The sequence below is a fragment of the Diceros bicornis genome, chromosome 17 (assembly GCF_020826845.1).
Source record: "Diceros bicornis minor isolate mBicDic1 chromosome 17, mDicBic1.mat.cur, whole genome shotgun sequence".
In the NCBI taxonomy this organism is placed as follows: Eukaryota; Metazoa; Chordata; class Mammalia; order Perissodactyla; family Rhinocerotidae; genus Diceros; species Diceros bicornis.
Window position 1 is genome coordinate 4,083,651 of NC_080756.1, and position 27,048 is coordinate 4,110,698.

The 27,048-nt window shown below is 39.3% G+C and overlaps 1 protein-coding gene across 8 annotated transcripts in view; it reads left to right on the forward strand.

Annotated features, from left to right (window-relative positions):
* GRIP1 (glutamate receptor interacting protein 1) overlaps nt 1–27,048 on the forward strand; it is a 632,136-nt gene that overhangs the window by 225,316 nt on the left and 379,772 nt on the right. For 6 of the 8 annotated variants that reach the window (XM_058557689.1, XM_058557690.1, XM_058557693.1 and 3 more), the window contains exon 1: nt 21,335–22,288. The exons of the other annotated variants lie outside the window; for them this stretch is intronic. In XM_058557689.1, the coding sequence (XP_058413672.1) occupies nt 22,156–22,288 (133 nt within the window). In that variant the 5' untranslated portion in view covers nt 21,335–22,155. Of the gene's footprint in view, nt 1–21,334; nt 22,289–27,048 lie in introns of those variants that run through there. 8 annotated transcript variants of the gene reach the window in all.

Consider the following 27,048-nt stretch of genomic DNA (forward strand, 5'->3'; position numbering starts at 1 on the left):
ACCTTCCCCAGCTGAGTTTCAGATGAGATCTCAGCCTGGTCGACACATTGACTGTAGCCTTGTAGGACCCTGGGCAGACGACCCAGCTAAGCCTCGCCAAGACCCCCGACCCACAGACACTGTGAGACAACACATGTGTGTTATTTTAATTGTTATGTAACAACGGGTGCTAATACAATGAATCTGGATTTTTCTCCACATCTAAAAACTTACCTCAAGGAGGAAAGGTAGAGAAGTCCAGGCCATTGGCATTAAACAAGCTGCTACTCATTTCAGAAAATATACAACACCTTCAGGATTTTTTATATACTGATTTCCCTCTACCCAGACTCTCTTCTATGCATTTTCCAAAAACACAGATTATACCCAGTGAGTATTTGAAAAGGAGGAGTTGACCTTATGATATATTCAGAATGTGAGAATTCTTCCCACCTTCACCTCAATTTTAATTTAGTTGAATGACATTTTAAATTTTCAACTTTGGAGGGAAACCATTCCTTCCTTCCTTTTATTTTTTTGTCAGATAGAAGTTAATACATTGTTGTTTTTTCTTTTCAGTGACTTCATTTTCATCTCATATGTGTAGGGCAGAGATCACTCTAGGTGATGTTGTAAATCTCTAACTCCAGTAGCATTTGAAGTGGTAATAGAACTGAGGACTTAGATTTAGTTACTGTATAATAACATTTTGCTAACTTTTCACGTATCTGCCTAATTCTCTACAAGTACTTTGGGATCATAAAAACTCTGAATATTAGTCAAAGGGTGAGTTCCTAAATTCTTAATCATAATTTTTATTCTAGAGACATAGGTTGCTTTTTATTTATTTATTTTTTTATAATTTTATTTATTTTTCCCTCAAAGCCCCAGTAGATACTTGGATATGTCGTAGTTGCACAGCCTTCTAGTTGCTGTATGTGGGACGCGGCCTCAGCATGGCCGGAGAAGCGGTGCGTCGGTGCGCGCCCGGGATGCGAACCCGGGCCGCCAGCAGCGGAGCGCGCGCACTTAACTGCTAAGCCACGGGGCCGGCCTCCTAGGATGCTTTTTAACATTTTTAAATATAGTTTTGTTACTTGAGAAAGGAAAATAGGGATTTGTTATTGCTTATCCAAAGGAGATCCCCCTCATTTTATCACAGCAGCAGCAGCAGCAGACGTCATTGGGTCCTGACTACTTACAGTAATCCTCACAAGCAGCTGGTGATGTAGGTACTACCGTGATGCCCATTTTCCCGATAAAGAAACTGTGGGACGACGAGGGTAAATGCCTTCCCTAGAGTCTCAGATGTAGTAACAGAGAGCAGGATGGCAAGCAAACGACTCCAGACCCTGGGATCTCACTGCTTACTAATCCCTAAAAACAAGGATGGAGGCATTTCTGTTGCAAACTGGCTTCCCCGGAAGGAAAGAGCTAATGCCTTGGTTCTAAATAATATGAGCCTGCATAGGACAGCCCAACTCTGTCTTTAACTTCTCATGTCTTGTGTTTAAAGGCACAGAGAAAGGTAATAACAATAATGCTAGAAAAATCCCTGTTCGATGAATTACAAAGCAAAAATGGTTATAACGTGAACAAAATGCACAATGAACTGACCCCTTTCGAGCCTGCTCTTAGGAAAACACCTCTCCTGTGTTCACTGCTGCCTTTGCCCTGCCCCTCTTTTCAGTCAGTCTCTCTTCCCTTTTAAGAGATCCATAAGTATCTGATGTTACTGATTACTCTTCTTGACAATAAGAATAGTGCAAATTGAAAATCTTGCAAAAGATTCGGAGTTTCCTGAGATTGATAAGGAGCTGTGGACCAACTGCTCAAGTTGGTAGAAGTAGACTAGTTAGAAATTGAAGATGAAAAGTAACAAGAAGAGTGGTGATATAGGCTCTTCAAAGGAGAAGGATTTGTGTGTCAAGGGATTAAGGGAGACTTTGGGGAAAATTAATAGAGCCCGTGAAAACTTGAACTAAAATGACCTTTTCTAGCCTGGACTGGGAAGGTCCAATGTGAAGTGAAGGATGTTAAATTTTGCTGTCATTTAATTTTATGCTAGCATATAAATTTCCAGTAAAATTTTAAAAATTACGCCCCCTCTAAAAACGATCAAAGTCAATAATTGACTCATTTTGGGGGCTCCATTTTCCAGTCTTCTTATTTCTGTTCTGTACTATGAAATTTAGCTTCTCTTTTAAGTGGATTCACTTTGAGTGGCCTTTTCTTGGTACCAGTTATCCTTGAATAATGAGCCCCCCTGTGCTTCCTGTAGACAAAGCCCAGTTATTTAACTCTAATGAGCTTCTCGTCACTAGGCAAACTGATGGAGAAACTGGACGACCACTGGTCCAGATGATGCAGAAGGGATCCACTTGGTGGGGAGGAGGTGGTGTTTGGACTTCATGACCTTCAAGGCTGGCCACCTTCAACGCCACAGCCCTGTGCAATCCTCTGAGCTGTCAGATCAGAAAGACCCAGTAAATGCCTCGGGGCAGCAGTAAGTGCCCGGTGCCCTTCAAGGACTGACCACTCAGGGGAGGCAGTCTTGGTGTGGAGGCCGTGTGTGGGCCTGGAGCTTCAACAGCTCGTGCCGCGTCTCCCTTCATCTCTTTTCTCCATCTAGCATTTCCTTTTAGCAGCCCAGAAACAGCCTCTTGAGTGCCTTTCACCTTCTTTACTTCCCACTGTTTTGTGTGTATGTGTATGTGTGTGTGTCTGATTTTTCTGGTTGATGATTACAATGCCTTTTCCTTGAACCTCTCAGTGTTTAGGGATTGTGCCCCCCCATCTTTTTCTAAATCCTGGCTGACTCAGGGCACCTCTGCCATGGTTAAGCTATGGGAATCGTTGCTGATGCTATGAGATTTGAAAACTTGTCAGGCTTGTACAAAGATGAGACATCAGGTCCATATGACATCGGAGCTCCTTTCTGTGTTCTGTCCTGGAAAGGACGGAGCTCTCAGCAGAGTTGGAGCTGGTTACCCTTGGGAGTCATCAAGCTCCCTGTTTCCGAGTTGAGGATGGCATTGCATTTTCTTTTCTATGTATTGTCCAATTGATAAGAAATTTAGTCCACACGTGGCAGGAAAAGCCGTGGGTATGTGTTGCTGTCTGGGGCCCAGGAGGGAGGGAGGCTTGTGCTCTCGGCTCTCCATCCTTTCCAAACTCTTTTCCCGCAAGTCCAGCCCACCTCAAGTGCTGTGAGCACCAGGATTCTCAGGTCTGGAAAGCATCTGCACAGAGAAATGATGCCCTAGCATTACCGGTGGTGTTTACTGAGGAAATACTTGATTTCCAGTATTACTTCTATTAAATGTCTCTAACTTTTTCAGTCAAAGTACAAATCTGAATTTGTCTGCTGTAGAGATGGATGGTTGTGGTTGTTAGGTGCCAGACTACAGACTAAATACTGATGAAGGAGAAGGACGACTCTTAATGGAGGTGTAATTTTCTTATAAACCAGTACTTTCGCAAGAGAAGCTTTAAATGGTCATTGATCATTTTTATCATGAAAATGTTAATGTGCAAAGCACTTTACTAGACATTATTGGGTAATTAACCACATAGAAATCTAGAGATCTCCATCCACAAGGAATTTTAATCTCCCACAACAAACACACAGGCAGTAACTTGAGAACCACTACCAACACGTACCAAATAGCACAACGTTGTAAAAAATGATTCTTTGCAACGTTCTGTTAATTTCCTAGGAAATTTTGATATTCAAGATGTTTACCTGTCTGAAGATATATAATTAGATAGTTCTAGAATGTTAGAGCTGCCAAACACATAAACTATCATGTTGTTCAATCCCCTCGTTTTACAGATGAGAAAACAACTCTAGAGAGGTGAAGTCATTTGCCCAAGGTCATGCAGTTAGTTAGCAGGCTCTGCTGGAACTAGTAACCAGGTCTGTTTTCAGCGAGAGACCTATTTCTGCATCACCAGCTTTGGCTTTATAAGTGGAACGACATACTGACCTTTCTCAGGCGTGCTGAGAAAGTGGAAGGTTTTGTCAGCCGTAAAGCATTACAGGTGAAATCAGAAAGCAGGACGATGAAGCCGCCTTCTAGCAGGTGTTCTGCCTCTAGGGCGGTTGCAGTGTGGGCTTTTGGGCTTCTGTTAAGTCACTTACAAGTCAGTCCAACCCATTTCTTCCTAGCCCACCTACGTGTTTCAACAGCATGGTGCTCTCTGAATACCAAGTATCTGGAAAGAGAAGGAGGCACGCTTATTTGTGCACACACACACAAAAGGCAGAAGCAGCACCATCGCTTAGCTGCTCTTCCTTCTCTGGTCCAAGGAAAGAAGTGCTCGTCATCTGGGTGCTCTTCCTGGGATGAATGTGGTTGGCCAAGCCTGTGACGCTCACAACCCTGCGTAGGTCACGAGCTGATTGCAGCACAGCCTCCACTTTTTGTTCTGTGCTGAGATGTACATGGACGCCCCCTCATTCTGATGGGCTCCAGATCTCGTATTCAGTCCCCTCCTTTCCATCAAAGCCACCTTCCTCCACAAGACTGCTTCAGAAGAGGGGTGTGGCTGATGACCTCAGGGGTTGTTTGTTTCTAAAACCCAGAAAAGTGAGTATGTATAAGAGAGATTTCTAATTACTTTTCGGGTTCCCTACAGAAACTAGTTAGCAGCGCTAAAAATTAAAACATAACTTTGACTAAATTGTATCGGCAAGGATAATGTTTTTATTTCTGTATACTGACATTTGTTTAACTTTTTCTCAACCTGTTAGAACATTAGAAACAGAATCTAAAGAAATATTCTTTATTTCTTGTGTCGGAAAGCAAGAAGTCAGGGAAGCACCACAATCATCCATGTCATGGTGCTTCTGCATTGAGTACTCACAGCATCCGTGAAGAAATGACAGTTGTCAGTGACCTTTATTCACCTGTAACTTTCTGTGTTTTGGCTGAGATGTAAAATCTTTAGCACCATTTTCATAGTACTTATTATCTTATGATTATTTTAAAAACAATGTCAAGTAAAAGTTCCTACTAAATTTTACTCGTCTCTACCAAGCTCATAATTTTACTATAAATGCTAGAATAGGATTAGGTTGAATTAGGTGAATATTAAAAATGATAAGTTTAGTTTGACATTTTTTAGCATAAAAATCTCAGAAACTACTTTGTACTGGCATTATATAGTTTCAATATAGCAAGGTATGTTGTTTAAAAGCTTCCTTTACTAGATGTTTTGCAGTGCCCAGTCCAATTCCTGGTACATAATAGTTAATAAATATTTATTAACTGTTGAGAAAATGGTTTAGTTCATGTGTTTTTACCATATTTGCTCTGTGAGACAAGAGACCTAAGAATCATATAATGTAATTACTTACAGAAAACATTTGAAAGGCTGATTACTTAACGTTAAAATATTCATGTGTGTTATTACACTTCAACATAACCACCTTATGCTATGCGTTGCTCTAATTGATTTTTTTTTTTTTTTTTTACATCCGTGCTAATCCTCCTCTTTTTGCTGAGGAAGACCGGCTCTGAGCTAACATCTATTGCCAATCCTCCTTTTTTTTTTTTTTTCCTGAAGCCCCAGTAGATAGTGATATGTCATAGTTGCACATCCTTCTAGTTGCTGTATGTGGGATGCGGCCTCAGCATGGCCGGAGAAGTGGTGTGTCCGTGCGCGTCCGGATCCGAACCCGGGCTGCCAGTAGCGGAGCGCGAGCACTTAACCGCTAAGCCATGGCGCCGGCCCCTCTAATTGATTTTTAAACTTTGTAAAAACTTTCATCAGCTGAGCTCATTGACTGAAAGGATTACATTTGTAATCTCAGCTTTAAAAGTCACCAAAAGAACAAGATTTTGATACATACACAACAGTTTGAATATTACCTACAAAAAAAAAAAAAACAATGGAGGCAGATCTGGTAACTGAGGCAGCCAAGTAAAGGGCCTCCTCTACCAATCCATCTGGAAGCATCTGCAGGCGAAAATGTTAGACAAAAAATTTATTCTTTCAAATGCACTGAACTAAATATGTGTAAAAGACATTTAACTAAGTTGTTAGCATTTATACTTCTGAAATTATTAAAGCTTTAAATTGCACTAAGATTTCTGGGAAACCCTTTGTTAGAACTTGGAGCAAATAACAGAAAACCCAGGCTATGATCTGTTTTTACTTGCAAGTAATTCTGTGTAACAGCATTCTCAAAGTGTGGTCTCCGCACCCCTGGGGTCCATGTTAGTTGGTGTTACCCAATGGTGCACAACCTCTTTCGAGATTTAGCACCACGACAGTGGCACCAAAGGGTTGTAGTCATCATTATATTCTTCACCAGCACACACTTGCAATTAAAAACAAAAAGCAGGTTTCACTTAAGAATGTCTTTGATGAGGTAATAAACATGGTTTTAACATTCTATGTTATGAAACAAGAAGTGCTCCTAAAGCACTTCTATTGCATGCCAAGTTCTGTGGCTGTCTCGAGGAAAAGCTCTCGCTGATTGTTTGAGTTGTGAACTGAACTAGCCACTTCCCATAGAATAATGTTTTCCTGGAAGAACTGACGGGCAAACCGTGGTTGTTCAGGCTTAGGCATTTGGCAGACATTTTCTTGAAAAGGAACAAAAGGAGCTTATCACTTCAAAGATAACAACAGATAATATTTGTTTCCAATGATAAAATTTGAGCTTTAACTTGTAACTGTTATTTATATCAACATGTTATTTTAAAACGAATTAGTAATATATTTTCAAATTGTCATTTTTAATATGGTAAATATCAGTAGATGTAACTCATATAAACAAAAGCCCTTTGATGTCCTCAACAATTTTTAAGAGAATAAAGAGTTCTTGAGACAGAAGAGTTTAAGAACCACTGCTGTTGTGTGAGAGTCTCCATGGGAAAAAACGGGGACTGTAGTGAAGTAAGTCTGCTGCCTTTCAGACAGTCACGGTACGCTGTGGCGTAGAAGTGGCATAGAAGCACTAAGTCCTGCTGTTGAGAAACATAATTAATTTTAACTTGATGTTTCTCAAACTCTTGGAGAAAATCCTATTTGTTTTCTGAGGAAAGAGTACCTTGCATTGGTTAAAATGTTATTATATTGCAGAATTTCATTCCCTTTTAATGCTAAATAATATTCCATTGTGTGTATATACTACCTTTTCTTTTTCTATTCTTCTGACGATGGACATTTGTTTCCACATCTTGGCTATTGTGAATACTGCTACAGTGAACAGGGGAGTGCTCATATCTCTTTGAGATCCTGATTTCACTTCTTTTGGATAAAGACCCAGAAGTGGGGTTGCTGGGTCATATGGTAGTTTTATTTTTAATTTTTTGAGGAACCTCTGCATTGGTTTCCATAGGGGCAGCCCCATTTTGCATTCCCACCAAGTTTCAGTTGTGCAAGATGAATGAGTTATAGAGATCTGCTGTAGAACATGGTGCCTATAGGTAACAATCTTGTACATTTAAAAATCTGTTAAGTGGGTGGATCACGTACTAAGTGTTTTTACCACAATAAAATTAAAATTGAAAAAAGTGTTATTAAAAAACCTCACAGTTCTCTAGTTTAAATATGAAGGGCGACAACCCTAATCATGAGGCAAATGATATGACAATGTTTAATGAGCTCAAGTGGCTAAGGATCTAGTTTTGTTTTATTCCAAATGTTTTCAAGATTCTGTGAGAAGTTCAAAGTCTTTATCATCAGAATTCTTGTTTCTTATCATTCAGAAAATTTATATTGGTATAGGATAAAAATAAGGCTGTCAATGTTAGAATAATCATCGGAAAGTTCCAACACCTCTCTAATGTAAGGTTTTGAGGCTATATTTTAATATAGTAGCCTCGAGTTTTGTTGTTTACTTAAAATGCACCGGCATGGTTTGTTGTAAGAGCAGAGGACTTGAGGAGTCCTATAAGTTTGGTTTCAAATACTGAATCCATAATTTATTGAGTCTTTAGTCGGTAAGTTAGTAAGCATCGGCAACTATAAAATGAGATTATTGCACCTACCTCACTAGGTTGTTGTACAGAGAAAATGAAATTTCAACAGAGCCCTTAGTATAGTCAGTCCCCAGGAAGCGAGTGCCCATTAGACGGCAAGCTCTCTGCGAGGTAACAGGGAAACAGAGATGGATAGAACTGCCTCTTTGCTGAACAGAATGAGATCAGTCCCAGGGAAGATCAAATAAGGTCTCAATTACAGCAGAGAATAATAATGCTATAATAAAATAAGTGAGGGGAGACAAATTGGTTATCCTCCAAGACTTATTCCCCCATTCTTTTTTAATAGAAACTCCCACGTTTTAGCTAGGCACGTGGCCACCCAGCTAGAGAAACCACATTTTCCTCCCTTGATTGCAATAAGGTGTGGCCATTTAGCTATGGCGTGGAGCAGGAGTCATATGTGCAACTTACCAGTTCTGCTCTTAAAAGGAAACTTGACTATTTCTTTTCCTCTTCCTTCAGGCTGAAACTTGGCCATGGCAGTGGTGAGTCACACTCAGGAGTATCAGGACAGCATTTCAAGTATAACATTTCAGATAGAATGAACCCAGATCTCTGGATGACTTTATATAACAGCACCACCTACTCTCTCCCAACCCCCAGCCACCATCTACCAGCTCAGACCTTAACATGAGAAACCTGAGAAAGAAACCTCCCATCTTGTGTAAGCACCTGACCCAGGTCCTAATTAGTAGAATAGTCCAGGATGCTGTAATTCCCAAGCCTAGACCCGTTGGAGGGGAGGAGGGAGGGTAAACATCAGGCAGTCTTCCTGGAGGAGGGGTCCCTGAGCAGGGTCTTGAAGGGTCCTGGTGGGTTTGAAAAAGCTCCTCCGCAGGCGGTGCTGACACACCCATCTTATGACTCCTCCCCCGTGAGAATCACTGGGTGGTGCCTCGTAATGGGATGTGACTTGCTTTGTTAGTAAGGTTCCAGTGGGAGAGCGAATTAAATGGTAATTGCTTCATTCTCTAAACAAATGTGTGTGGAGCACTTTCTATATAGATATAAATGTCCAGTGTAGGTCCTCCTTACAGATTTGCTTTGTTTATTTACTTTTTCTGTAAACTGCCATTCCCTTCCCCCAGAGTATAAGCTTCATTAAGAGATGGTCATTGTCTGCTTTTCATTTTGTGTGGTATCACTAGTGCTCAGTGGTGCTGGTCACATGGTAGGCATTCAGCAAATTCTTTGTTGCAAGAACGAATGAAGAGATGGAAAAGTATGTGCTCAGACATTCAGCTGACGACAGTGACAGGAAAGTTTTGCCCTTGGACTCGAGGTTGAGTGAGCAGAGGATCGTGGGTTGTGTGAAGAGCAGCTGTGATAGGGTTAATGAATATGTTCTGCGAGTTAAACTTTGACAGTCGTTACTGTGCAAAAGTAATTGAATTTCATTTCTGTAATATGCATTACAGAAAGAGTCCTGAGATATTCTTGTCTGTAGATGGGCTTTGAACAGGAGTTCAATGTTAACTACATCATTAAAATAGCTACATCACTTCTGGAGAGTTTGAGGTTGCTAGGGTGCTGCTTATGGAAAGAAATTTACTCAGTGATGCACCAATGATAAGAAAGAAAAAGTCAATATGGGTATGGATAACTGACTTACATGCAAATCATGACTAATACTAACTTTTGGGCTCACGGAATAGAGCGCCCCTACTGGTGTATCGCAACTTTAAAGAAAATTTGTTTAGTTCATATCTGTCAGTTTTAATGTTTCCTTAGTCAAAGAAATTTTCCCTGGTGTAAAATCTGCATCAACGATTTGCCTTTTCAATAGGTTGTAATTGAAAGTTTATACTGTGTAACAATTTTTAGACTGAATAAATAAGAATTGAACAGAAGGTTCTCACATACTAAGTGGAATTTTGGCATCAAAATTATAAAGTACATTATGAGGGTTTTTTTCCTGCATGTTTTAATGTTGTATCTTTATTACATTTACTGAGCAACTGATAAATTGAGAATGACAAATGATTCAGCAGTATTACAAAACCAAATGTGTTCAAATAAAGAAAACTTTCTTTTTGTATACGATCTAAAAATGCAGGTAAATACTGAATACAGTAGTATCGGTGAGTAAATACCCAGCGCTCTATAGCACTCAATCCTCATTTAGTTTCCAAAACCCCTGTGTAATCTGATGATTTCTTCAATGAAGGGATTTTCCTGCTTTCATTGAAATTGATGCAAACTGTTTAAAGAAATTTGCCATTAAGAAATGAAAGCAGAATCAAATTTCTAAGGAAATTTGAATGCAGAAAAAATACTCATTATTTTTAGAAGATTTTTTCCCTGAATAATTGCTAATTGGGTCTCTAATTTGATTCTGTCTAATCACTAGTTATTTGTGTTGTTTATTGAATAAAGCATGGAGCCACCTGCCTAAACAGTAATACATATAGGCTGAGTTTGCTAGTCTGCAAATTGATGAATAAACTGAGCCAATTCATCCATCTGTGAAATATTTCAAGGTCAACCATCCATTGGCTACAAGATTCTGAGTGAAAAAGACAGTGGAGGACAGTGATGATAGTTTGATAATGTTTGCTTACTGCGCGTGAAATGGAATTTCACCGTGGCATGTCTGCATTTGTAAATTTGTTGTGGTTGTTTAGACATCTTGCAAAAGGAAATGCCAGGCAGTCATTCTGAGATTCCCAATGTATTAGGCTTCAAAGGGCTTGGATAACTGAGATAATTCTTTCACTTTTTAAAGATTTTTTTCCACCAAGCAAAATTAATTAAAATGTTCAATCAATAACTAAAGTTGGAATGAGCATAGGAGAGTTAAAAATAAAAACTTAAAAATAATTTCCAAATTTGAAATGCTAATGTGTCACCTGAGTATTATAGGGGCTTCAAAACTATGCAGAGTATCAGAATTTGTATTTTCCCTGAAGATATAATGTATTGTAGATAGATTTAGACTAGAAAGTCTCTTCTAGCTGCAATATATTATTATTTTTATGCAGCTAGATGGCTTCAAGTGATAGGGAAAAAATCGTGCTGATTAGGAAGTCTTTTTAGGTAATTGTGAGACTTCACTGGATCCACTTAAGCTCTACATTGATGGTTCTGAACAATATATTACCTGCTGGCTTCTATTGCCTGGGAATTCAATCATAGTTCCTTCCTCCCTCCCTCTCTCCCTGCCTCCCTCTCTCTCCCTTCCTCTCCTCCTTCCCAACTCCCTCCCTCTCTCTCTCTCCCACTTGTCCTTCCAGGCTACTAGAGAACAAGAAAAAATTATTTTTAAATGGCACACATTTATTTGTTTATTTAGGTTTCTTGGTTGGTTGGTTGATTTTACCAAAACATTGCATTCAAAAAGCTTAGGTTTTTTTTTTTTATTGATTCATTTGGCTACAGGAACATTTTCTTGGTATTTAAAATAGTTTCCTATGTCTCACTTTTTTTTCAAGTTGTGATGACTAATCTAATTTCAATTTCTCTTCTTTTCCTTTCTCTAAGTGCTTTCTCACATGATTCATCTTACCTTCCTGGCCTTTTTCTCGTAAAGCCATTTCTTAGACCCCCCCATTCTAGCTGTCTTTTACAGCATACTTGTCTGGTTTGCTGTCAAAGTGCTTACGAGTTGTTGATTTTTCAAGAGCTGTTTATCTAGTTTGGATTAACCTGGGTTCTTGCTTCTCTCCTTGACTTTTACTGTTGAACCTTTGGCTGGTTTATTCATCTGTTTGTGCATTTACTTGTTCAATTGCTCCCATATATATGTTGCACACTCAATAGTTATTAAGCATTGGGTGTGCAACAGGAGATGGGTGAATTCTCAGCCCTCTTTCTACTTGATATTAGCTTTAGCTACAAGTTTAGTGAAGAGTTTAAAGCCATTAGCTTCAAAGGGCTTTTGGAATGTCTATACCTTTAAGGATTTCTTTATTCACTCCATAAAATGTATTTAGCATTTGTGACGTGTTAGCTACTTAATCCATGCCAGCTCTGAGCAACCTTTAGAACTGGCCCTATTTTATATCCTTGCTGGCTGATTTTGGTGTTTAATACCCTTTTTAAGAAGGAAACTTTAAAGGCCCTGGTATAATTTAAATAGTGTGTTTCCATGAACAGTGTGTGCTTTATCTCACACTAAATCTGATTCATTCATTCCACAGATGCTTACTGTTTGTCTATATGGCCAGGCACCATTCACCCCGGCAGGGTAGAGCCGGGTAACTGAAGGTGAAGGTCCTTACTCACACAGAGGGAGGTCATAGCCTGGAGGAGAGGAAACAGATCACATACAAGTCAGTGTGTTGTCAAAGAAATTTCTTTTCTTTTTTAAAACCTTTTTTGCAAGTTTTTTTCTTTTATTCCGGGGGAAGATTTGCCCTAAGCTAACATCTCTTGCCAAGCTAACATCTCTTGCCAATCTTCCTCCTTTTTCTTCCTTTCCTCCCCGCAAAGCCCCAGTACATAGGTGTGTATACTTGTAAATTCTAGTTCTTCTGTGTGAGCTGTTGCCACAGCATGGCAACTGACAGATGAGGGGTGTGGTTCTACCTGGGAACCAAACCTGGGCTGCCGAAGTGGAGTGAGCTGAACTTTAACTGCTGGGCCATGAGAGCTGGCTCAAACAGAGTAATTTCTGATAGGGAGAAGTGCCTGGCTGTTATCATGGAAAGTCACTGTGGGGACTATGTTATAGTGGGGGATCTGGGGTGACCCCACCAGGAGGAGAAAAAATTTGAGCTGATACCTGAATAATACAAAGAGACCCATCCATGCAGAGATCTTGGTGCATTTAATGCAGAGTGACCAGGAAGGACGAGACTCTGAGCTTGGCATTGTGCCAGGGCCAGGAATTGCTCCAGGTCACTGTGGAGCAACACGAGGATAAGCTGGGAGGCAGTCTGGGACCGCTTGACGTGGGCTTTAAAGGCCCTGATAAGGACTGTGGAGTTTTATTTTATGTGCAATAGGAGCACATGGAACTCATTGCAGAGTTTTAAGCAGGGAAGTGACGTTATCTGATGTATGTTTAATCTGATCGTTCTGGTTGTTGTCTGGAAAACAGCAAGAGCAGAAATGAGGTGCCTGGTTAGAAAGAACGCTGGCTGGCTTTGGGGTAGCGGTGGAGCATAGAAAAGTGGGTAGATTTGGGGTTTATTTGAAGGCATGGCTGATAAATTGGATGTGGGTAGTCTAAAGGAGAGGTATCAAGGATGACTGGTTTTGATTGGAACAACTGGAAGGATAATACTGTTTACCAACATGGGGACTGTAATGGGTCCGGGTACGGGTTTGAGGGCTGGGCCTGGAGTTTCTGAGCTTGTTATCTTGGAGATGCGTATTAGGCGTCTCAGTAGGAAGTGGGATATGGTTGTATGAATCTGGAGCTCAGTGGGGGCCAAGTACATGGGTGAGAGTATGAACAGAACAGCATTCTCCTTTCATTTAATGACATATTACCAAGTATGGACTGGACTAAGATGCTTCTCTCTGTTTATTTAACCTTGCATCACCCCCAGCAGTGAACGACTTAAAAGGCGCACGGTACTATGTACCTGTTCAGTATACTGTACACCCATTTAGTAAAGTAAGTGCAGAAAAAAATTTAACTTAGGCAAAAAATGGATATTATGCACACTTGCAAAACTGATTTGGATATTTTGAAAGATTTAGCAACAGCCTCTATATGATTTTGTGTCATTCTTCTTGAAAAAAGTAATCCAATAGTTTATACTTCTTTTTCAAGAATATTTAGTCTTTGTACAAAAACAGAATAATAGAGGTTAAAGTTGACCAATTGAGGGTACTCCAATTTCCAGCCTTTCCTGATAACATTGTACTTCTGTTCCCACTATGAGGCTAAATTTCCTGACATGAAGCAATTAGTTAGAATTGATGAAACTTAAATAGATAGACCAGAATTTCTTTCCTTGGTTTGGCCTTTGGGCTACATGGATTATGAGATTATTCTCCCATAATCCAGAATTCTGGAAACATCCAATTCCAAAACCATCTACTGGGGGTTAAAAATAAATAACGTAGAAAAAGACAGAAATGGGTTTTTCAAGGCCCAAAGAAAGTAAGAAGTGTTTTTTTTTTTCCCTTAAGAATTAAGGCCAAGCCTAATTTAGATTTTCTAACAAGTACCATTACTGATCCTAAAACTGAAGAGACTCTTTCGCATCCTGATCTTAATTTCTGGAGGACCTAGACAGGATTCTCCTCGTGAGTGTGTTGTGTGTCAAGACGTGCATTCTTGGAACAGCAGGAACGATGATCATTACCAGGCTTGTGCTGGGACTATTTCCTAGGCAGGCATTGGGCTATTTCTGAGGCTCCCCAATGTGTATTTGCATCTACTCAGTGAGGGGGTGGGGGCTTGAGTGGTTACAAGTAGAACTGAAAGAAACCTCAGAAATTACGTAAAACTTCATTCTTTCATCCATTCATTCCATCTTTAAACATGTAACATCTACTCTGTGCAGAGACCAAAGACCTAAGCATCAGTAAGATAGGGCTCTTGTCCTCTGTACCTCCCAGTGTAGTTGGAAAGACAGATAAACAATAGACATTGTAGGGCAGCGGGAACTGTACTAGACAGGGACACAGTGGTACCTTAGTCGCACGTTCTATACGCTGCATTCTGAGCCACTCTCTGAATCCAAGGGTTTACAGCAATGATCCTTTCTATTCTTCTGTTCACTGGTTTGTGGCGAGTTTGCAATTGGGTTAATCAAGGCTGGGCTCAACTTGGCAGACTGCAAGACCTGTGGGCTTGGCTGCAGGCTGTGGCTTAGGTCAGCTCCAGGCATCTCCTTCAGATCTGTTTCCACTTAAAGGGCCGTGGCTTAATGGGTGTTTTCTCCTGGAGCGTCACAGGAGGGCAAGGCAGCAAGCCAAAACTTGTGTCTTCATGCCTCCTCTCACATCCCTGTCTTCTCCGTGACCCGTTAGCCCCGTGGGGCAGGACACAGCTGTATTTACATTATATAACAGCTCTCCCACTCTCAGTGAGCAAGCTTAGGTTGGCCTCTTGTCTCTTTAGCCTCATTCAATTAATTATTCATTCATCCATTTACTCACTCTTCATTCCATCTTTCTTCCACTCATCAGACACTGAGCATAGAACATGTTCTCCCAGCTAAGGATACGAAGGTGAAAAGGTACCACCACTACATTTAGGCAGTGGTCTAAAACATTTTTTTCAAAACAAAGACATTCCCTTCACAGATTTTTAACTTCACATCTCAAGTTCTTCATCATACTTTTCATCATTTAAATATTTGCAAAATAGGTCATTTCTAGCATATTATGAATTTTAAATAAATCCATTAGATCACTCATTTGAGTGTATACAGTGACATCTAAATACCATAGCAATTTGTTATAATCATCATTTAAAAAATACTGTTAAAGTAAAATAACTCTCGAGAGGCAGCATAGCATGTTAGTTAAGAGCATAAACTCTAAACTGCCTTGTTTGTTATTAGGAGGTTATATATATTTTAAATTTTATGTGTGAAGGTTATATAATCTATGAATTTCATTTCAGACTAGTAAATGTGCCACCCTCAGCTGTGTGGCTGAGAGCAAGTTAGTTAACTTTTCTGTATCTCCTTTCCTCATCTACAAATGAGGATACATGCTGGTACCAGCTTCATAAGACTGTGGGAGGATTAAGTGAATACGTGATGCTCTTGAAGACTGACACATAGCAAGAAATATTTAAGTGTGATGTTGTTTTTGTTGTCATTATTATTATTGTTGGTTAATTTACAGAAAAGAGCCTTATAGAAAAAATAGCCAAGAGAGTTAAAAGTCATAAATAAGTTAAATATATATTTATAATTTTCCTTGAAATAAAGATAGCACATCAAATAAAAATATGCAGACCATTTTGCATATCTCAAATTAGTAGCGGTGGCTACTGTACATGAACTAACTAGACTGTGAGGGGAGAAGAGGCAGAAGCCAGGTTCCATTGGAATGCAGAGGAGAAGTCCACTCTTCTGTTCCCAGGGCAGAGTCAGGGATGCTTCAGGAGATGTGCGGTGTAGGATTTCCAGTGTGAACTGGTGGGAACCTGGGGTTGGCATGTTGGTGGGGAGGGGGGAATAGAGAATCTGGGAATGATCTCTAACATCAATATTTTGTGAATCTAAATTCTTAAAAAAGTGTGTGTCCTTAGAATTGTATCTTTTGTTAACCGTGGTATCCTGGCATTGCTGTCATATGAATGCAACAGCAAGATGTATTGAGCGCCAGGAACAGTGAATGCCCGTCTCTGTGTGGGTGTGTCCACTTACCCCAATCTGTGTGCCTGAGGAAGGCGAAGGAAAAGTTTACTTTTACATTGAAAGTACTTTACTTCAGGCTTGATGAGCGCTGTTTGGACATGAGCTATTGTTTTACTATTTATTTGTTTTCACAGTGAAAACAAGTGTTTTCATTACTTAAACAAATGTAAGAATTGGAGCGTTTGTTGATTGCAGGGCTTTGGTGACTCTGTCTAGAGGGACTTAATTCTGGTACACCAACAGACAGTGTTTCCTTCTAGGAAATCTAAGTGTAGTTAGGGCAGAGTAAGACGTGATACATTTGTTACAATCGATGAGCCTACGTTCACATATCATCATCACGTGGAGTCTGTAGTTTACACTAGGGTTCACTCTTGCTGTTGTACATTCAGTGGGTTTGGACAAATATATAATAAAGTGTCCACCATTATAGTATCATACAGAGCAGTTTCTACTCTGTAGATAGCCCTAAAAACCCTATGTGCTTTGCCTATTCATTCTTCTCTCCCCGCTCACTCCTGGCAACCACTGATCTTTTTACTATCTCCATAGTTTTGCCTTTTCCAGAATGTCACATGCTTGGAATCATATGGTATGTAGTCTTTTCAGATTGGCTTCTTTCGCTTAGCAGTGTGCATTTAAGTTTCCTCCATGTCTTTTCGGGGCTTGATAGCTCATTTCTCTTTAGCACTGAATAATATTCCGTTATCTGGTGTATCACAGTTTATTTATCCACTCACCTACTGAAGGACATCTTAGTTGCTTCCAAGTTTTGGCAATTATGAGTAAAGCTGCTATAAACATCTGAGTGCAGATTTTTGTGTGAACATAAGTTTTCAACTCCTTTGGGTAAATACCAGGGAGTGTGATTGCTGGATCATATGGTAAGAGTATGTTTAGTTTTGTAAGAAACTGCCAAACTGTCTTCGAAACTGGTTGTACCACTTTGCATTCTCACCAGTAATGAATGAGAGTTCCTGATGCTCCACATCCTTGTCGGCATTTGGTGTTGTCAGTGTTCTGGATTTTGGTCATTCTAATAGGTGTGTAGTAGTATCTCATTGTTGCTTTAATTTGCATTTCCTTGATGACATATGATGTGGAACATCTTTTCATATGCTTTTTTGCCATCTGTGTATCTTCTTTGGCGAAGAGTCTGTTCAAGTCTTTGGCCCATTTTTTAATCAAGTAGTTTGTTTTCTTATTGTTGAGTTTTAAGAATTGTATATTTTGGATAACAGTCATTTATCAGACGTATCTTTTGCAGATATTTTCCCCCAGTCTGTGATTTGTCATTTTATTCTCTTGACATGAAGTATTTTTCACAATTTTAATATAGAGCAAACATATTAATTTTTGCTGCGGTGTCCCTATGACTCAACCCTTGTATTTTCTGTACATTGTATGGAATGGCTTCTGATCATCTCTAAAGTTTGAAATCATTCATTAGAAGTAGGTGCAAGGATCTAACTACATCTTCTGGTGTGGTTGTGTCCTCAGATTTACTAATTTAAATACATATTATTAAACATATATTTAAATATATATTATTATGAAGACATTTTATGTTTAAATTATGTATGCATATGTCCCGTGATCTAGAATTGCATTTAGACTGGTGAAGGGGGATATTACAAGTTATTTGCACAGTAAAGTTGTGTTGGATCTGGCAAGGTTAACAATACCTTCGTTGCCGGGGACCAGCGGGTATTCCCTTGTCTGCCATCCTCAGTGGGTCAGAGTGTCTCCTCCAAGGTCACGGGGATTCTGCCGCAGTTCTTGGCGACACGTGCAAACGCTGTGGCATCTGAAAGTGCTAGATTGACTTAATGTCTCAAAGATTTCTCTGGTAGGCCAGACGTCCCATACTGCTACTCAGAAAAGACTGTAACCATTACTCAATCTAAGTAAACACAGAAGGGTACTACTTAATCAGTGATCTAGGGAAGGGTGTAAATTGAAGATTTAATCTCAGTAGTTGGTCTATTCCTCTTTTCCTAAAAGGGGATGGAGAATCTAATTCAGAAGAGTTTGGAAACTGTGTAAATGCTATTCAGGCAGTTGCCTACTTTTCAGGAAGAAAAGAATTAGCTTTTTTGTTGTTGTTTTTAAATATTTACTAACATATATTTACTGTTCTTGGTTGAAGCACATTTTGTTGAGTAATTCAACCTGCTTTATTTTCTCATGTGAACAAATTTTTTTCTAAGAAATTTAATTTTATAGTTTAGTGAACATTTAGCTCAACTAAAACCAATTTGTCATAGTAATCTGCTTTCTTTACACGAAAATATAGAAGAGCTGAAATTTCTCTTAAAGCAGACAGTGTTTTGGAACCTCACCCGAGGTTCGAGGTTCAAGGTTCGGGGTTCGCAGGCATCAATGCCTGCAGGGCCAGGTGGTAACTGATTGAGAGAGTTGGCCCCGGGGAGGGGAGAAGACAGTGACTAAGAGGAAAGCATATGTTATTTTATGGCTGGCAGCCACCACTCAGCTCTAATCAATAGTTGCCATGTTGGAATTGGGCCTAAAGTTGCCTGATCTTTTGACTTTTTAAGAAAAAAGCAAATGTCTGATTATTTGTGAATTTCCTGACTTTTAGATATTGGTCCAATTCAAAAAAACAAACAAACCAAACAACACTTATGTGAGCCAAACAAAACACATTTGTGGGAGATACTTGTCCCGTGAACTGCCATTTGCAACCTCTCAACCGTCTGATCTGTTTAGACCGAAGAGTGCAATAGCTGGTGAGTCACACCACTTACCAGCGTTCATGCTACAGCGTGAAAGGGCGATTTTCTCGACAGAAGCAGTAGTACAACTAACTGAGTGGACTTGAACTTCACTGTACTAATTTTTCAATTGTTGTGGGGTGTTAGCTAACTGCTGCGTACCAGCAAGTCCTTGTAGATTTTAGATTGGTCCTCCATTGCTAAACATGGAGGATTTGGGATAGAAGATGGGAAAAATTCAGAGAGGTGGACACAGGAAGGCTGATGCAAGGATCTGGTCCACCTGCACCACCCCTCAGGCAGAGCAGCAGTGTCTTGCCTTCTGTCTTCTGAATTGTGACATATATACACAGGCTTCCCCTCCCTCACATGGCATGCTGCCACATTCTTTCATGCTTTGTGACCCAACTAGACCTCCTCTAAATAACAGATGCCCTATTCCTGCTTCCCAAGCATCTAGGATTATTCTCCTCTACCATACCCCTCCAAGTATATGGCTGAACTCTAAACTCTTCCTTAGCACTGCCAAACTTCATCTTGTGTAAAAATTTTGTCATTATAATCAGATACCAAAATGTTAACCTCCCAAATAAAATCCTTCAAAACTGGGAAAATAATAGAAAGGTGCTGTAGCATAATTTCTGTTTATTTCTGAAATATGAAGTTTGGTATGTAGACAATTTTACTTTGCATTGATTCTATTCAAAAATAGTTGCTTACCACTGCCTGAGAAAATCTAATTCTCTTTAAATACTGAAATTAAAAATCAGTAAACTGTAGCGGAATGTTTTAAGTTGGTCTATGTAAAAAGCATCTTCACTCTATCGAAGCATCATCTGCTCTATAATGTCAGTCCTTTTAGATCAAACTGGGAGTTTAAAACTACAAAACTTAAGGAACGTGTACTCCACTAATTTAGGAGTTATAATTCAGGCGTAGTTGGGTAAAATTTGGTGCCTGCATAATCTCTGGGGTCAAGTGTACTTGACGAATTAATCACATACACCAGAATATATGTTTAGCCCAATTAAAAATGAAAGTCAGCTATTTTCAAATCCCGTGTGAATAGCAAACATATAGAAAACAATGAAATACGGAATGCAAACAATTCTTAGAAAGACAAGATAATCTCTGAATTTGTATGAAAAAAGTACCTGGTACGAGGTAGTACTTGGCAGTGTTAACCTTCGCAATCTTGGACAAGCCACTAAGACATCTTTGAACCTTCCTTCTGCATCCATAGAAATATCACCTCATTGTAAAGGTTGATAGGAGGATTAAATAAAGAGATTATGTATTGTTATCATCACTTATTTAATGACTATTCAAGATCTAGACTCCAGATCTTCAAAGTTGTAGTTCACTGTTTTTTAATTGTTTAGTTTACTTTGGTTGAGGGAGTCAGAATTATAAAGAAAGGATTTGGAACCAAGGACAAGTGATTTTTTGTTTAAAGGTATTCATAAAACATTTTATAGCATCTTTTTGTCAGCATCATTAAGTTTGTGTTTCTCTTCACAAACTCACTCATAGGCATAAAAAAAATGGGAAATCTCTAGGAATCGGGGAAATTCATGTAACCATTCAACCTAACTTTTACACATTTCAGAGCTGAAATATTCTTGGTTGATGAATATTTACCTCTCTAAGTAAATGTCTCCCTACTCCATCATTAGCAATTAATATCTGAAAATAGAGAACCGTCTCAATTTAGAGAGGTGGATTGCCTGTGAATCTAACAGAGTGCAGAGTGCAATCATTTCCCTCTGGAATCCTCCTACAGACTTGATATTGCATAGATATTGACGACCTTTATACAGTAGGCAGCTTTTTAAAAAATGACGTTTCTGGGAACAGGGAGCTGCAGCATATTATTAGTTTAGTAGGGAATATGCTGACATGTTTGATTAATTATGTTGTAAACAAATTGAATTTTTCCTAGTGTTAAAAATCTGCATTCGTTTAAAGAGCTGAAGAAAGAAGCTAGAGAGAAAATGATCCATGAGTGACGCTGACCTGTCTAGACTGTAGAGTACCTCTTCGTCTACTCTGAAGTGTTTCTGATTGTGGTACTTAGAGAAAACATTGCTTGTGATTTTAGAGACAAAGGATGAACAGAGTGTGACATATTTTGAAACTTCTCTCCCCCCTCCATCTTCACCAAAAACTAAGTTTTATTTGCTATTTAGCCCATTTGTTTTCATATATTTTTAAAACGTGTAACGACTCAGAAAGGTGCAGATTTGAGTTTGGTGTAAGCCGAGTTGGATTATTTGTGTTTCTCTTCTCTAAAACCATGTGGTTTCCTTGATTTGCTTACTGTGATCTGCCGTACCTAGCCTACGAGCAGCCTCTCTGTGAAGCGCATTTCAATATTTAGATCAAACAGCGATTGGAATACATTAATGCCCAGCGGGTAAACGTGTCATTTGAAAGCAGCTGCTGAGCCTTCTCTCTGCTGCTCCAATTAACACGTACAGCACACTTTTGTCAGCAAGAGGCAGTACATATGGATGAAACCACTTTGCTGCTCATGAATATGATATGCAAGCGCGCACAAAGGGTTAATCCGTCTGCCCGTTGCAAAACAATAGCTTTCCAAGAAGTTTCCCAAGCACGTGCTTTGCGATCGGGGCGCTAGGATTAGGGGGTGGGATTAGCGGGTAAGAAAGAGTCGGTGCAGTCTCTAGCTTTGGTTCAGTCCATTGACTAACAAGTTTCCCCGCCCCTCTCTTCTCCTCCACCCCCGCCCCGATGATGGAGACGCTGGAGAGGGCATTTCTAGCGCGGGCACCCCTCTCGCCTCAGCTGAATCTCCTGTTGAACTTTGTTCTGTTTTGTGTTGAAGTCCAAAGCTTTGCTGCTTGTTTTTTCTCGTAGTCTTTCATTATCATTTCACTTTCTCTCTCTTTTCCTTTTTTTTTTTTTCTAAGTTGCACATTTGACAGTTTATTGAGCAAAGTAAGAAATCTTGTCAACCCCATATCGCTGTGATGTCCCCCCTCCCATGGCTCGATTCTCTGCGTTGATGGTGGCACAGAGGCAGATGGAAGGGTAGCGCGTCCGGCGCGGGTTGGTGCTGGGCGTTCATGCTCCCCCAGCTCCCGGAGCAGCTGGGCTGTGCTCCGCTCTGGTGCTGGCTGAGCCAGGCTGCAGGGTGAGTGAGAGATGGACCGCTTCCTGGGTTTTGTCAAGCAGATAAGAAGATCTAGGAGAAGAAAGGGAAAAAAGTACCGACCAGAAGAGGATTACCACGAGGGCTATGAGGATGTCTATTATTACGCTGCAGAGCATTTTCGAAGTAAGCGCTCCCCTCCACCCTCCGTTCCTTCTCGCATGCTGGGGCTAACAATAAACCTTGTGTGGAGCTTTAATCTTAAATGCAAAAGGTTTCCCAGATGGTGTTCTCTGTGAGCCTTCTGTAAGGACTGAAGTGCTACATTTTGCTTGTTTTGTTGTGAGAATAGCCATCAGGTAGCATCTAGACAGTATAACCAGTCTAGGTCTATGCACGTTAATATGTTAGGTGCAATTAATTATGTTATCATTTTAATGAGCCATTCAAAAAAGTACCTTGCAAACCAGTGTAGTAGGTGATTAGAATATGTTCTGTTGTAGTTATTGTTTTTGGATAACTGGGTTTTTTCTTCCTGAATAGGGAAGGCTAGCTTATTTGGAAGAAATAATTGTTCATATTCAGGTTGACGCTGATGATTAAAGCTCCTGATACAGACTTCCAGACAGTTATCTGTGATTAATCTGAGGGATTGTTTGTAGAAGGAAGTTCAAATGCTTTTCTCTGGTGCATGTTCATAATTTTGTTATTAAATTAAGGAAACTTTGCTATCAACTAGATGCAGCAATATCTGTAGAATAAAACAATGTATCCATATTAAGACGTTTATAAATTAGCTTATAAAGAGCAGAGAACTAGAATTTTTCTTGTACTTATCAGTGCTGTACATTCCTGGTGAGGTTTAGACTTGTCTTGATAGATTTTAGATGCCCAGAAATGCCTAAGGGTGCAGAGAGAAAAAGCAGCTACATGAAGAGACCATTGGGTTTATGAGGTGCCCTTAATTGGGGAAACTGACAGTTATGTATGATCTACATTTACGAAGTTACAAATTATTTTTTTATCTTCTTGAATATGGATCTTTATAAACTTGTGTTTCAATCTTAATTCTTCCCAGAGTTTTGATGTCTAACCTTGAATATATCCCAGTTACAACCTCTGAGCATTGACTGATAAATAATTTAGATTCCATTTCTGTGGTATTAAAATCCATGAGAATTAGTTCCAAATGCCAGAAATTCTGTTGTGATTGATGAAAGTTGAGGGTTGAAAATTCATGTGGTGGCAGTAACACAATAATGCAAAATTCTTTGACATTTTCTTGAATAATATGGCTATGTTGCCTTTACAGAGTAAACTCAGAGTTGTAGAGATGTTTCTTTTTTATGAAACTTTCACATGAATCAATCTCTCTCAAATGCCTTCATCCTACTAGTTTTGGTAAGAATTGGAAAATAACAGAGATACTTTATAAGTTTTCAAAATGTGCCTGCAAGGAGAAATATTTATGGAGGTATCTCAGAAACATCCCCAAACTAGAGTTAAGAAAATGATAGAGTTAAGGCAGTGGTCTTTTTACATCAAGTGCAGCAACTTAAAGAGAACCGTGTCTTAACTTATCTGATTTGTCAAGGTCGTGGTAAGGATAACATGCTAAACATCAAGAGTCATTTACTTCAGATGTTTTCCTCTATGTCTTATCAGAAAGCGCCCGTTAAGTAATACACAACTTTGTAGAGTTAGATGCACATTGAGTCCCCAACTTCAAGCTGCTACATAATAAACAGAATGTGTCACAGTGGATTCGGGCCCTTGGGATTTGACATTTCTTCAAATGTCAGACAGCCTGGGCTTTTAAAGAGGATGTGTCATATAACATAATGCCCTCTCGGTGCATTGGCTTCAGTTTCAGGGTGTCTCTGAATTGGGTGGGGGAGACATCCACTTGTATTTTATGGCTGTAGAAAAGCACTAAAGGGTGAGACTGATCCTTAAAACCAATCCTCTCAAATGGGTAATAAGGTTGAATTCAATTACATCTATGGCATATCTATTTTAATTAGTCTTTGGCATAATTTAAAAGTTTATGCCCTGTGTTTCCCTAGATGGCTTAGAAAAACTATTTACATTTAGGCTGAAAACTTGGTGGAATTTGCTGATGACATTTCCATCTTAGTTAATGGTGCTGCTGGTAAACCACAAGCGTCGATCCTGTTTTTCTTTCTATAGTGTTTTTTTCTTGAAAGAAATTTAACTCTCTGTCTTGTCAATTCATCTAGTGATTCAGATGATCACAAGGACTTTATACATATAATAATGAAAGATTCAGATAGAAAAACCTTTCCAGAAAATTCCCCAATAAATCTGCCCTTCCTTTATACATTCTCAAGTGCTTACTGATAATTAACTTGATCCTAAATAATGTCTCTTTTATTATGGTTCTGATTCAGAATTTCACCATCCTTTCCTTTATCTTAAATACAATACAGCTTATAATCAAAGGAAATGCCAGAGCCTAAATTAAAATTTCTGCAGGGTCAGATGCTATGAAAGAGAGGTTATTCTAAAAATGGTTGATTTTTCTGTAACTCAGTCAAAACTGAGTTTTATCAATGATATGATGATGATAGACTGACTTTAAATGTTCCCTGACTCTATATGGACTTGATGTATGTCATTGTGCTTGGATGACTATATTTGATTTTTTAAAAATCTGCTTTCATCACTCATCTATTCTTTCATAATTCTAGAGTTAGAGTTTAAATAAACTAGACAAATGCTTTGGGCAAAAAAACAAACTCTTTTAGGTTTTCATTTCCTAAAATGTGACAGGAGGTGGCTTAAGATTTTTTTTTTTTCCTTAAGATTTTTCAAGTTCTAGAACTATATCATTTTAAACTTTGTTTTATTTCTAAAACAATTCAGGTAAAGATATTAGCTGAAGGATTTAAACCAAAAAATTCACCTGAATGTCCTGAGGGATTTGTTTTTCTGGCAGGAACTGCCAGTAAGGAGATTCCTGTTCCTTTAGGATAATAATCTATCATTGAATATTCAGGAGTTTTGGAGAATGTGTTTAAACCTAAGGAATTCTGAACATGTTGGTAAATCCTAGACCTCACCTTTTATTTAATTTTGTCTGCCAAGAAGCGCCATTTACTCTGAAATTCTCCCATAGATGATTCCTGTGGTATTTTTCCTTAAGAGAAACTTGCCCTGACTGCAAAGCTGATTCATAAAACTGAATGTTTAACAAAAATCTAGAAAAGGATCCTGAAATTCAATTTTATTGTGTTTGGTGCTTTTATTTATGTTTCACTAAATACTGTGTTGTAGCAATGCCTTTTTAACGGCTCTGGAAGATCATATTTTGATTAATCTGTCATACAGAAAATAAACCCTCTGGCCCTATTTTTATTTAACCACGCTGGGTAATATTCAAGTTATAAAACAGATAATGTGCAGTTTATAAGCATTCTCTTAACTCTGTTCATATCCACGATAGAAACCCTGACCTGCCGTGGTCCATGCAGGGCAGGGTTATCAAGTTACTTGAAAAGGAGGAATTTGTTTATCTCTTACGAATATGAAAGGTATGTGAGCCCCTTTTGTTTCTGGCGCTGCACCTTTGCACATGTGTAATGGCATCGAGCTGGCACGCGGTTCCTCCATGGTAACCGGTCCCCTCCGTTCTCCTCCTGCCTCACCTGGGCGGGAGGAGAGCTGCGTGGGAAGCTGCTCAGGGCAGGCCGAACGACCACTCACCTTCCGTGCTGATCTCCTGTCAGGGAAGCTGGAGCGAGGGGCGACGTGAATATGGTTTAGACCTTTGGAAGAAAGGCCATTTGTATTTACAAATTATTTTATTGTTTTGTTGTTCTTTGCCTGTTCTAATAGATATTGAGCAACAGTTGTGATGTGTGTGTATAGAAACACTGTTAGCTGGGTTATTGAGTTAACCAGTGTATGTATTGCAAGTCCCCAGTGTTCAAACTGCACTTTAAGAGGGCTGCATACTTTCTTTTATTTCGTTAAAAAATGCCCTGCATTGTTCTTTTTGGAGAAACAGCAATTTTGATAGTGGAGACTTGTAGTGTGAGAATTTTTAGGAACTGGTGTGAGTAATTATTTCAAGTAATTTCTTCTCACTAGTTCCTTTAACAAGATTTTTTTGTGTGTTTTTTGTAAATTCCTGTAACCGCATTCTCTCTGCTTCCAGAAGTGACATCTAATTAGGATTCTCTCTCTTAATGAGTGTGCCAAAAGGACAGAGTGAGTACTTTTACATGTGCTTTGGAAGGATGGCTGATCCCTGCTCCTGTGTGTGCAAAAGCTGAACACAGCATCAAAGGGGCTCTGGGCTTCCTTGGCCTATGGGGGGATAAGAGGGGTGAGGGAGCAGGGGAGAAGAAGGGAGGAAGGGAAGGAGAGAGGGCAGCGCATTTCCTAGGTTATCTTTACCTCTCCAAGGTTTTCTATGTTAAAAACAGTGATCATTGAACTGACAGGTCTCGGATATGAGTTACTGGATGATTCATACCTTAGCTGTATTTAGTTTGACGCAAGAAATCCCAAATGAATTAGAAGAAACATCAATTATATAGAAGCAGGGCAAACTTACGTGTTTTATGCCAACTCTGCTTATTTTTCTTTCCTAAGAATTGCTTTCCATCTCTAGTATAGTTATTTTGTTGAAAATTGATGGGCTACCGTGTTCCGTTTGTCTGGAGTATTTTGTGTCATCAACTTTATTATCTCAAGCTGTATTTTTTTTCTACATGGAATAATTTAAAGAAATATTAAAGTAGAAAGGGACCTTGGAATCCACTTTGTCCAACCGGAGTATTTTTTTAGATGAATCTAGTAGGATACAAAGAAGTTAAGTGACTTCTGTGAGCCCCCACTACTGCTTGAAGAACTGAGACTAGAAGAAAGATCTCCTGAGAGGGTCTGGTCTTCCATCCATTATTCCACTCATCTTTTAG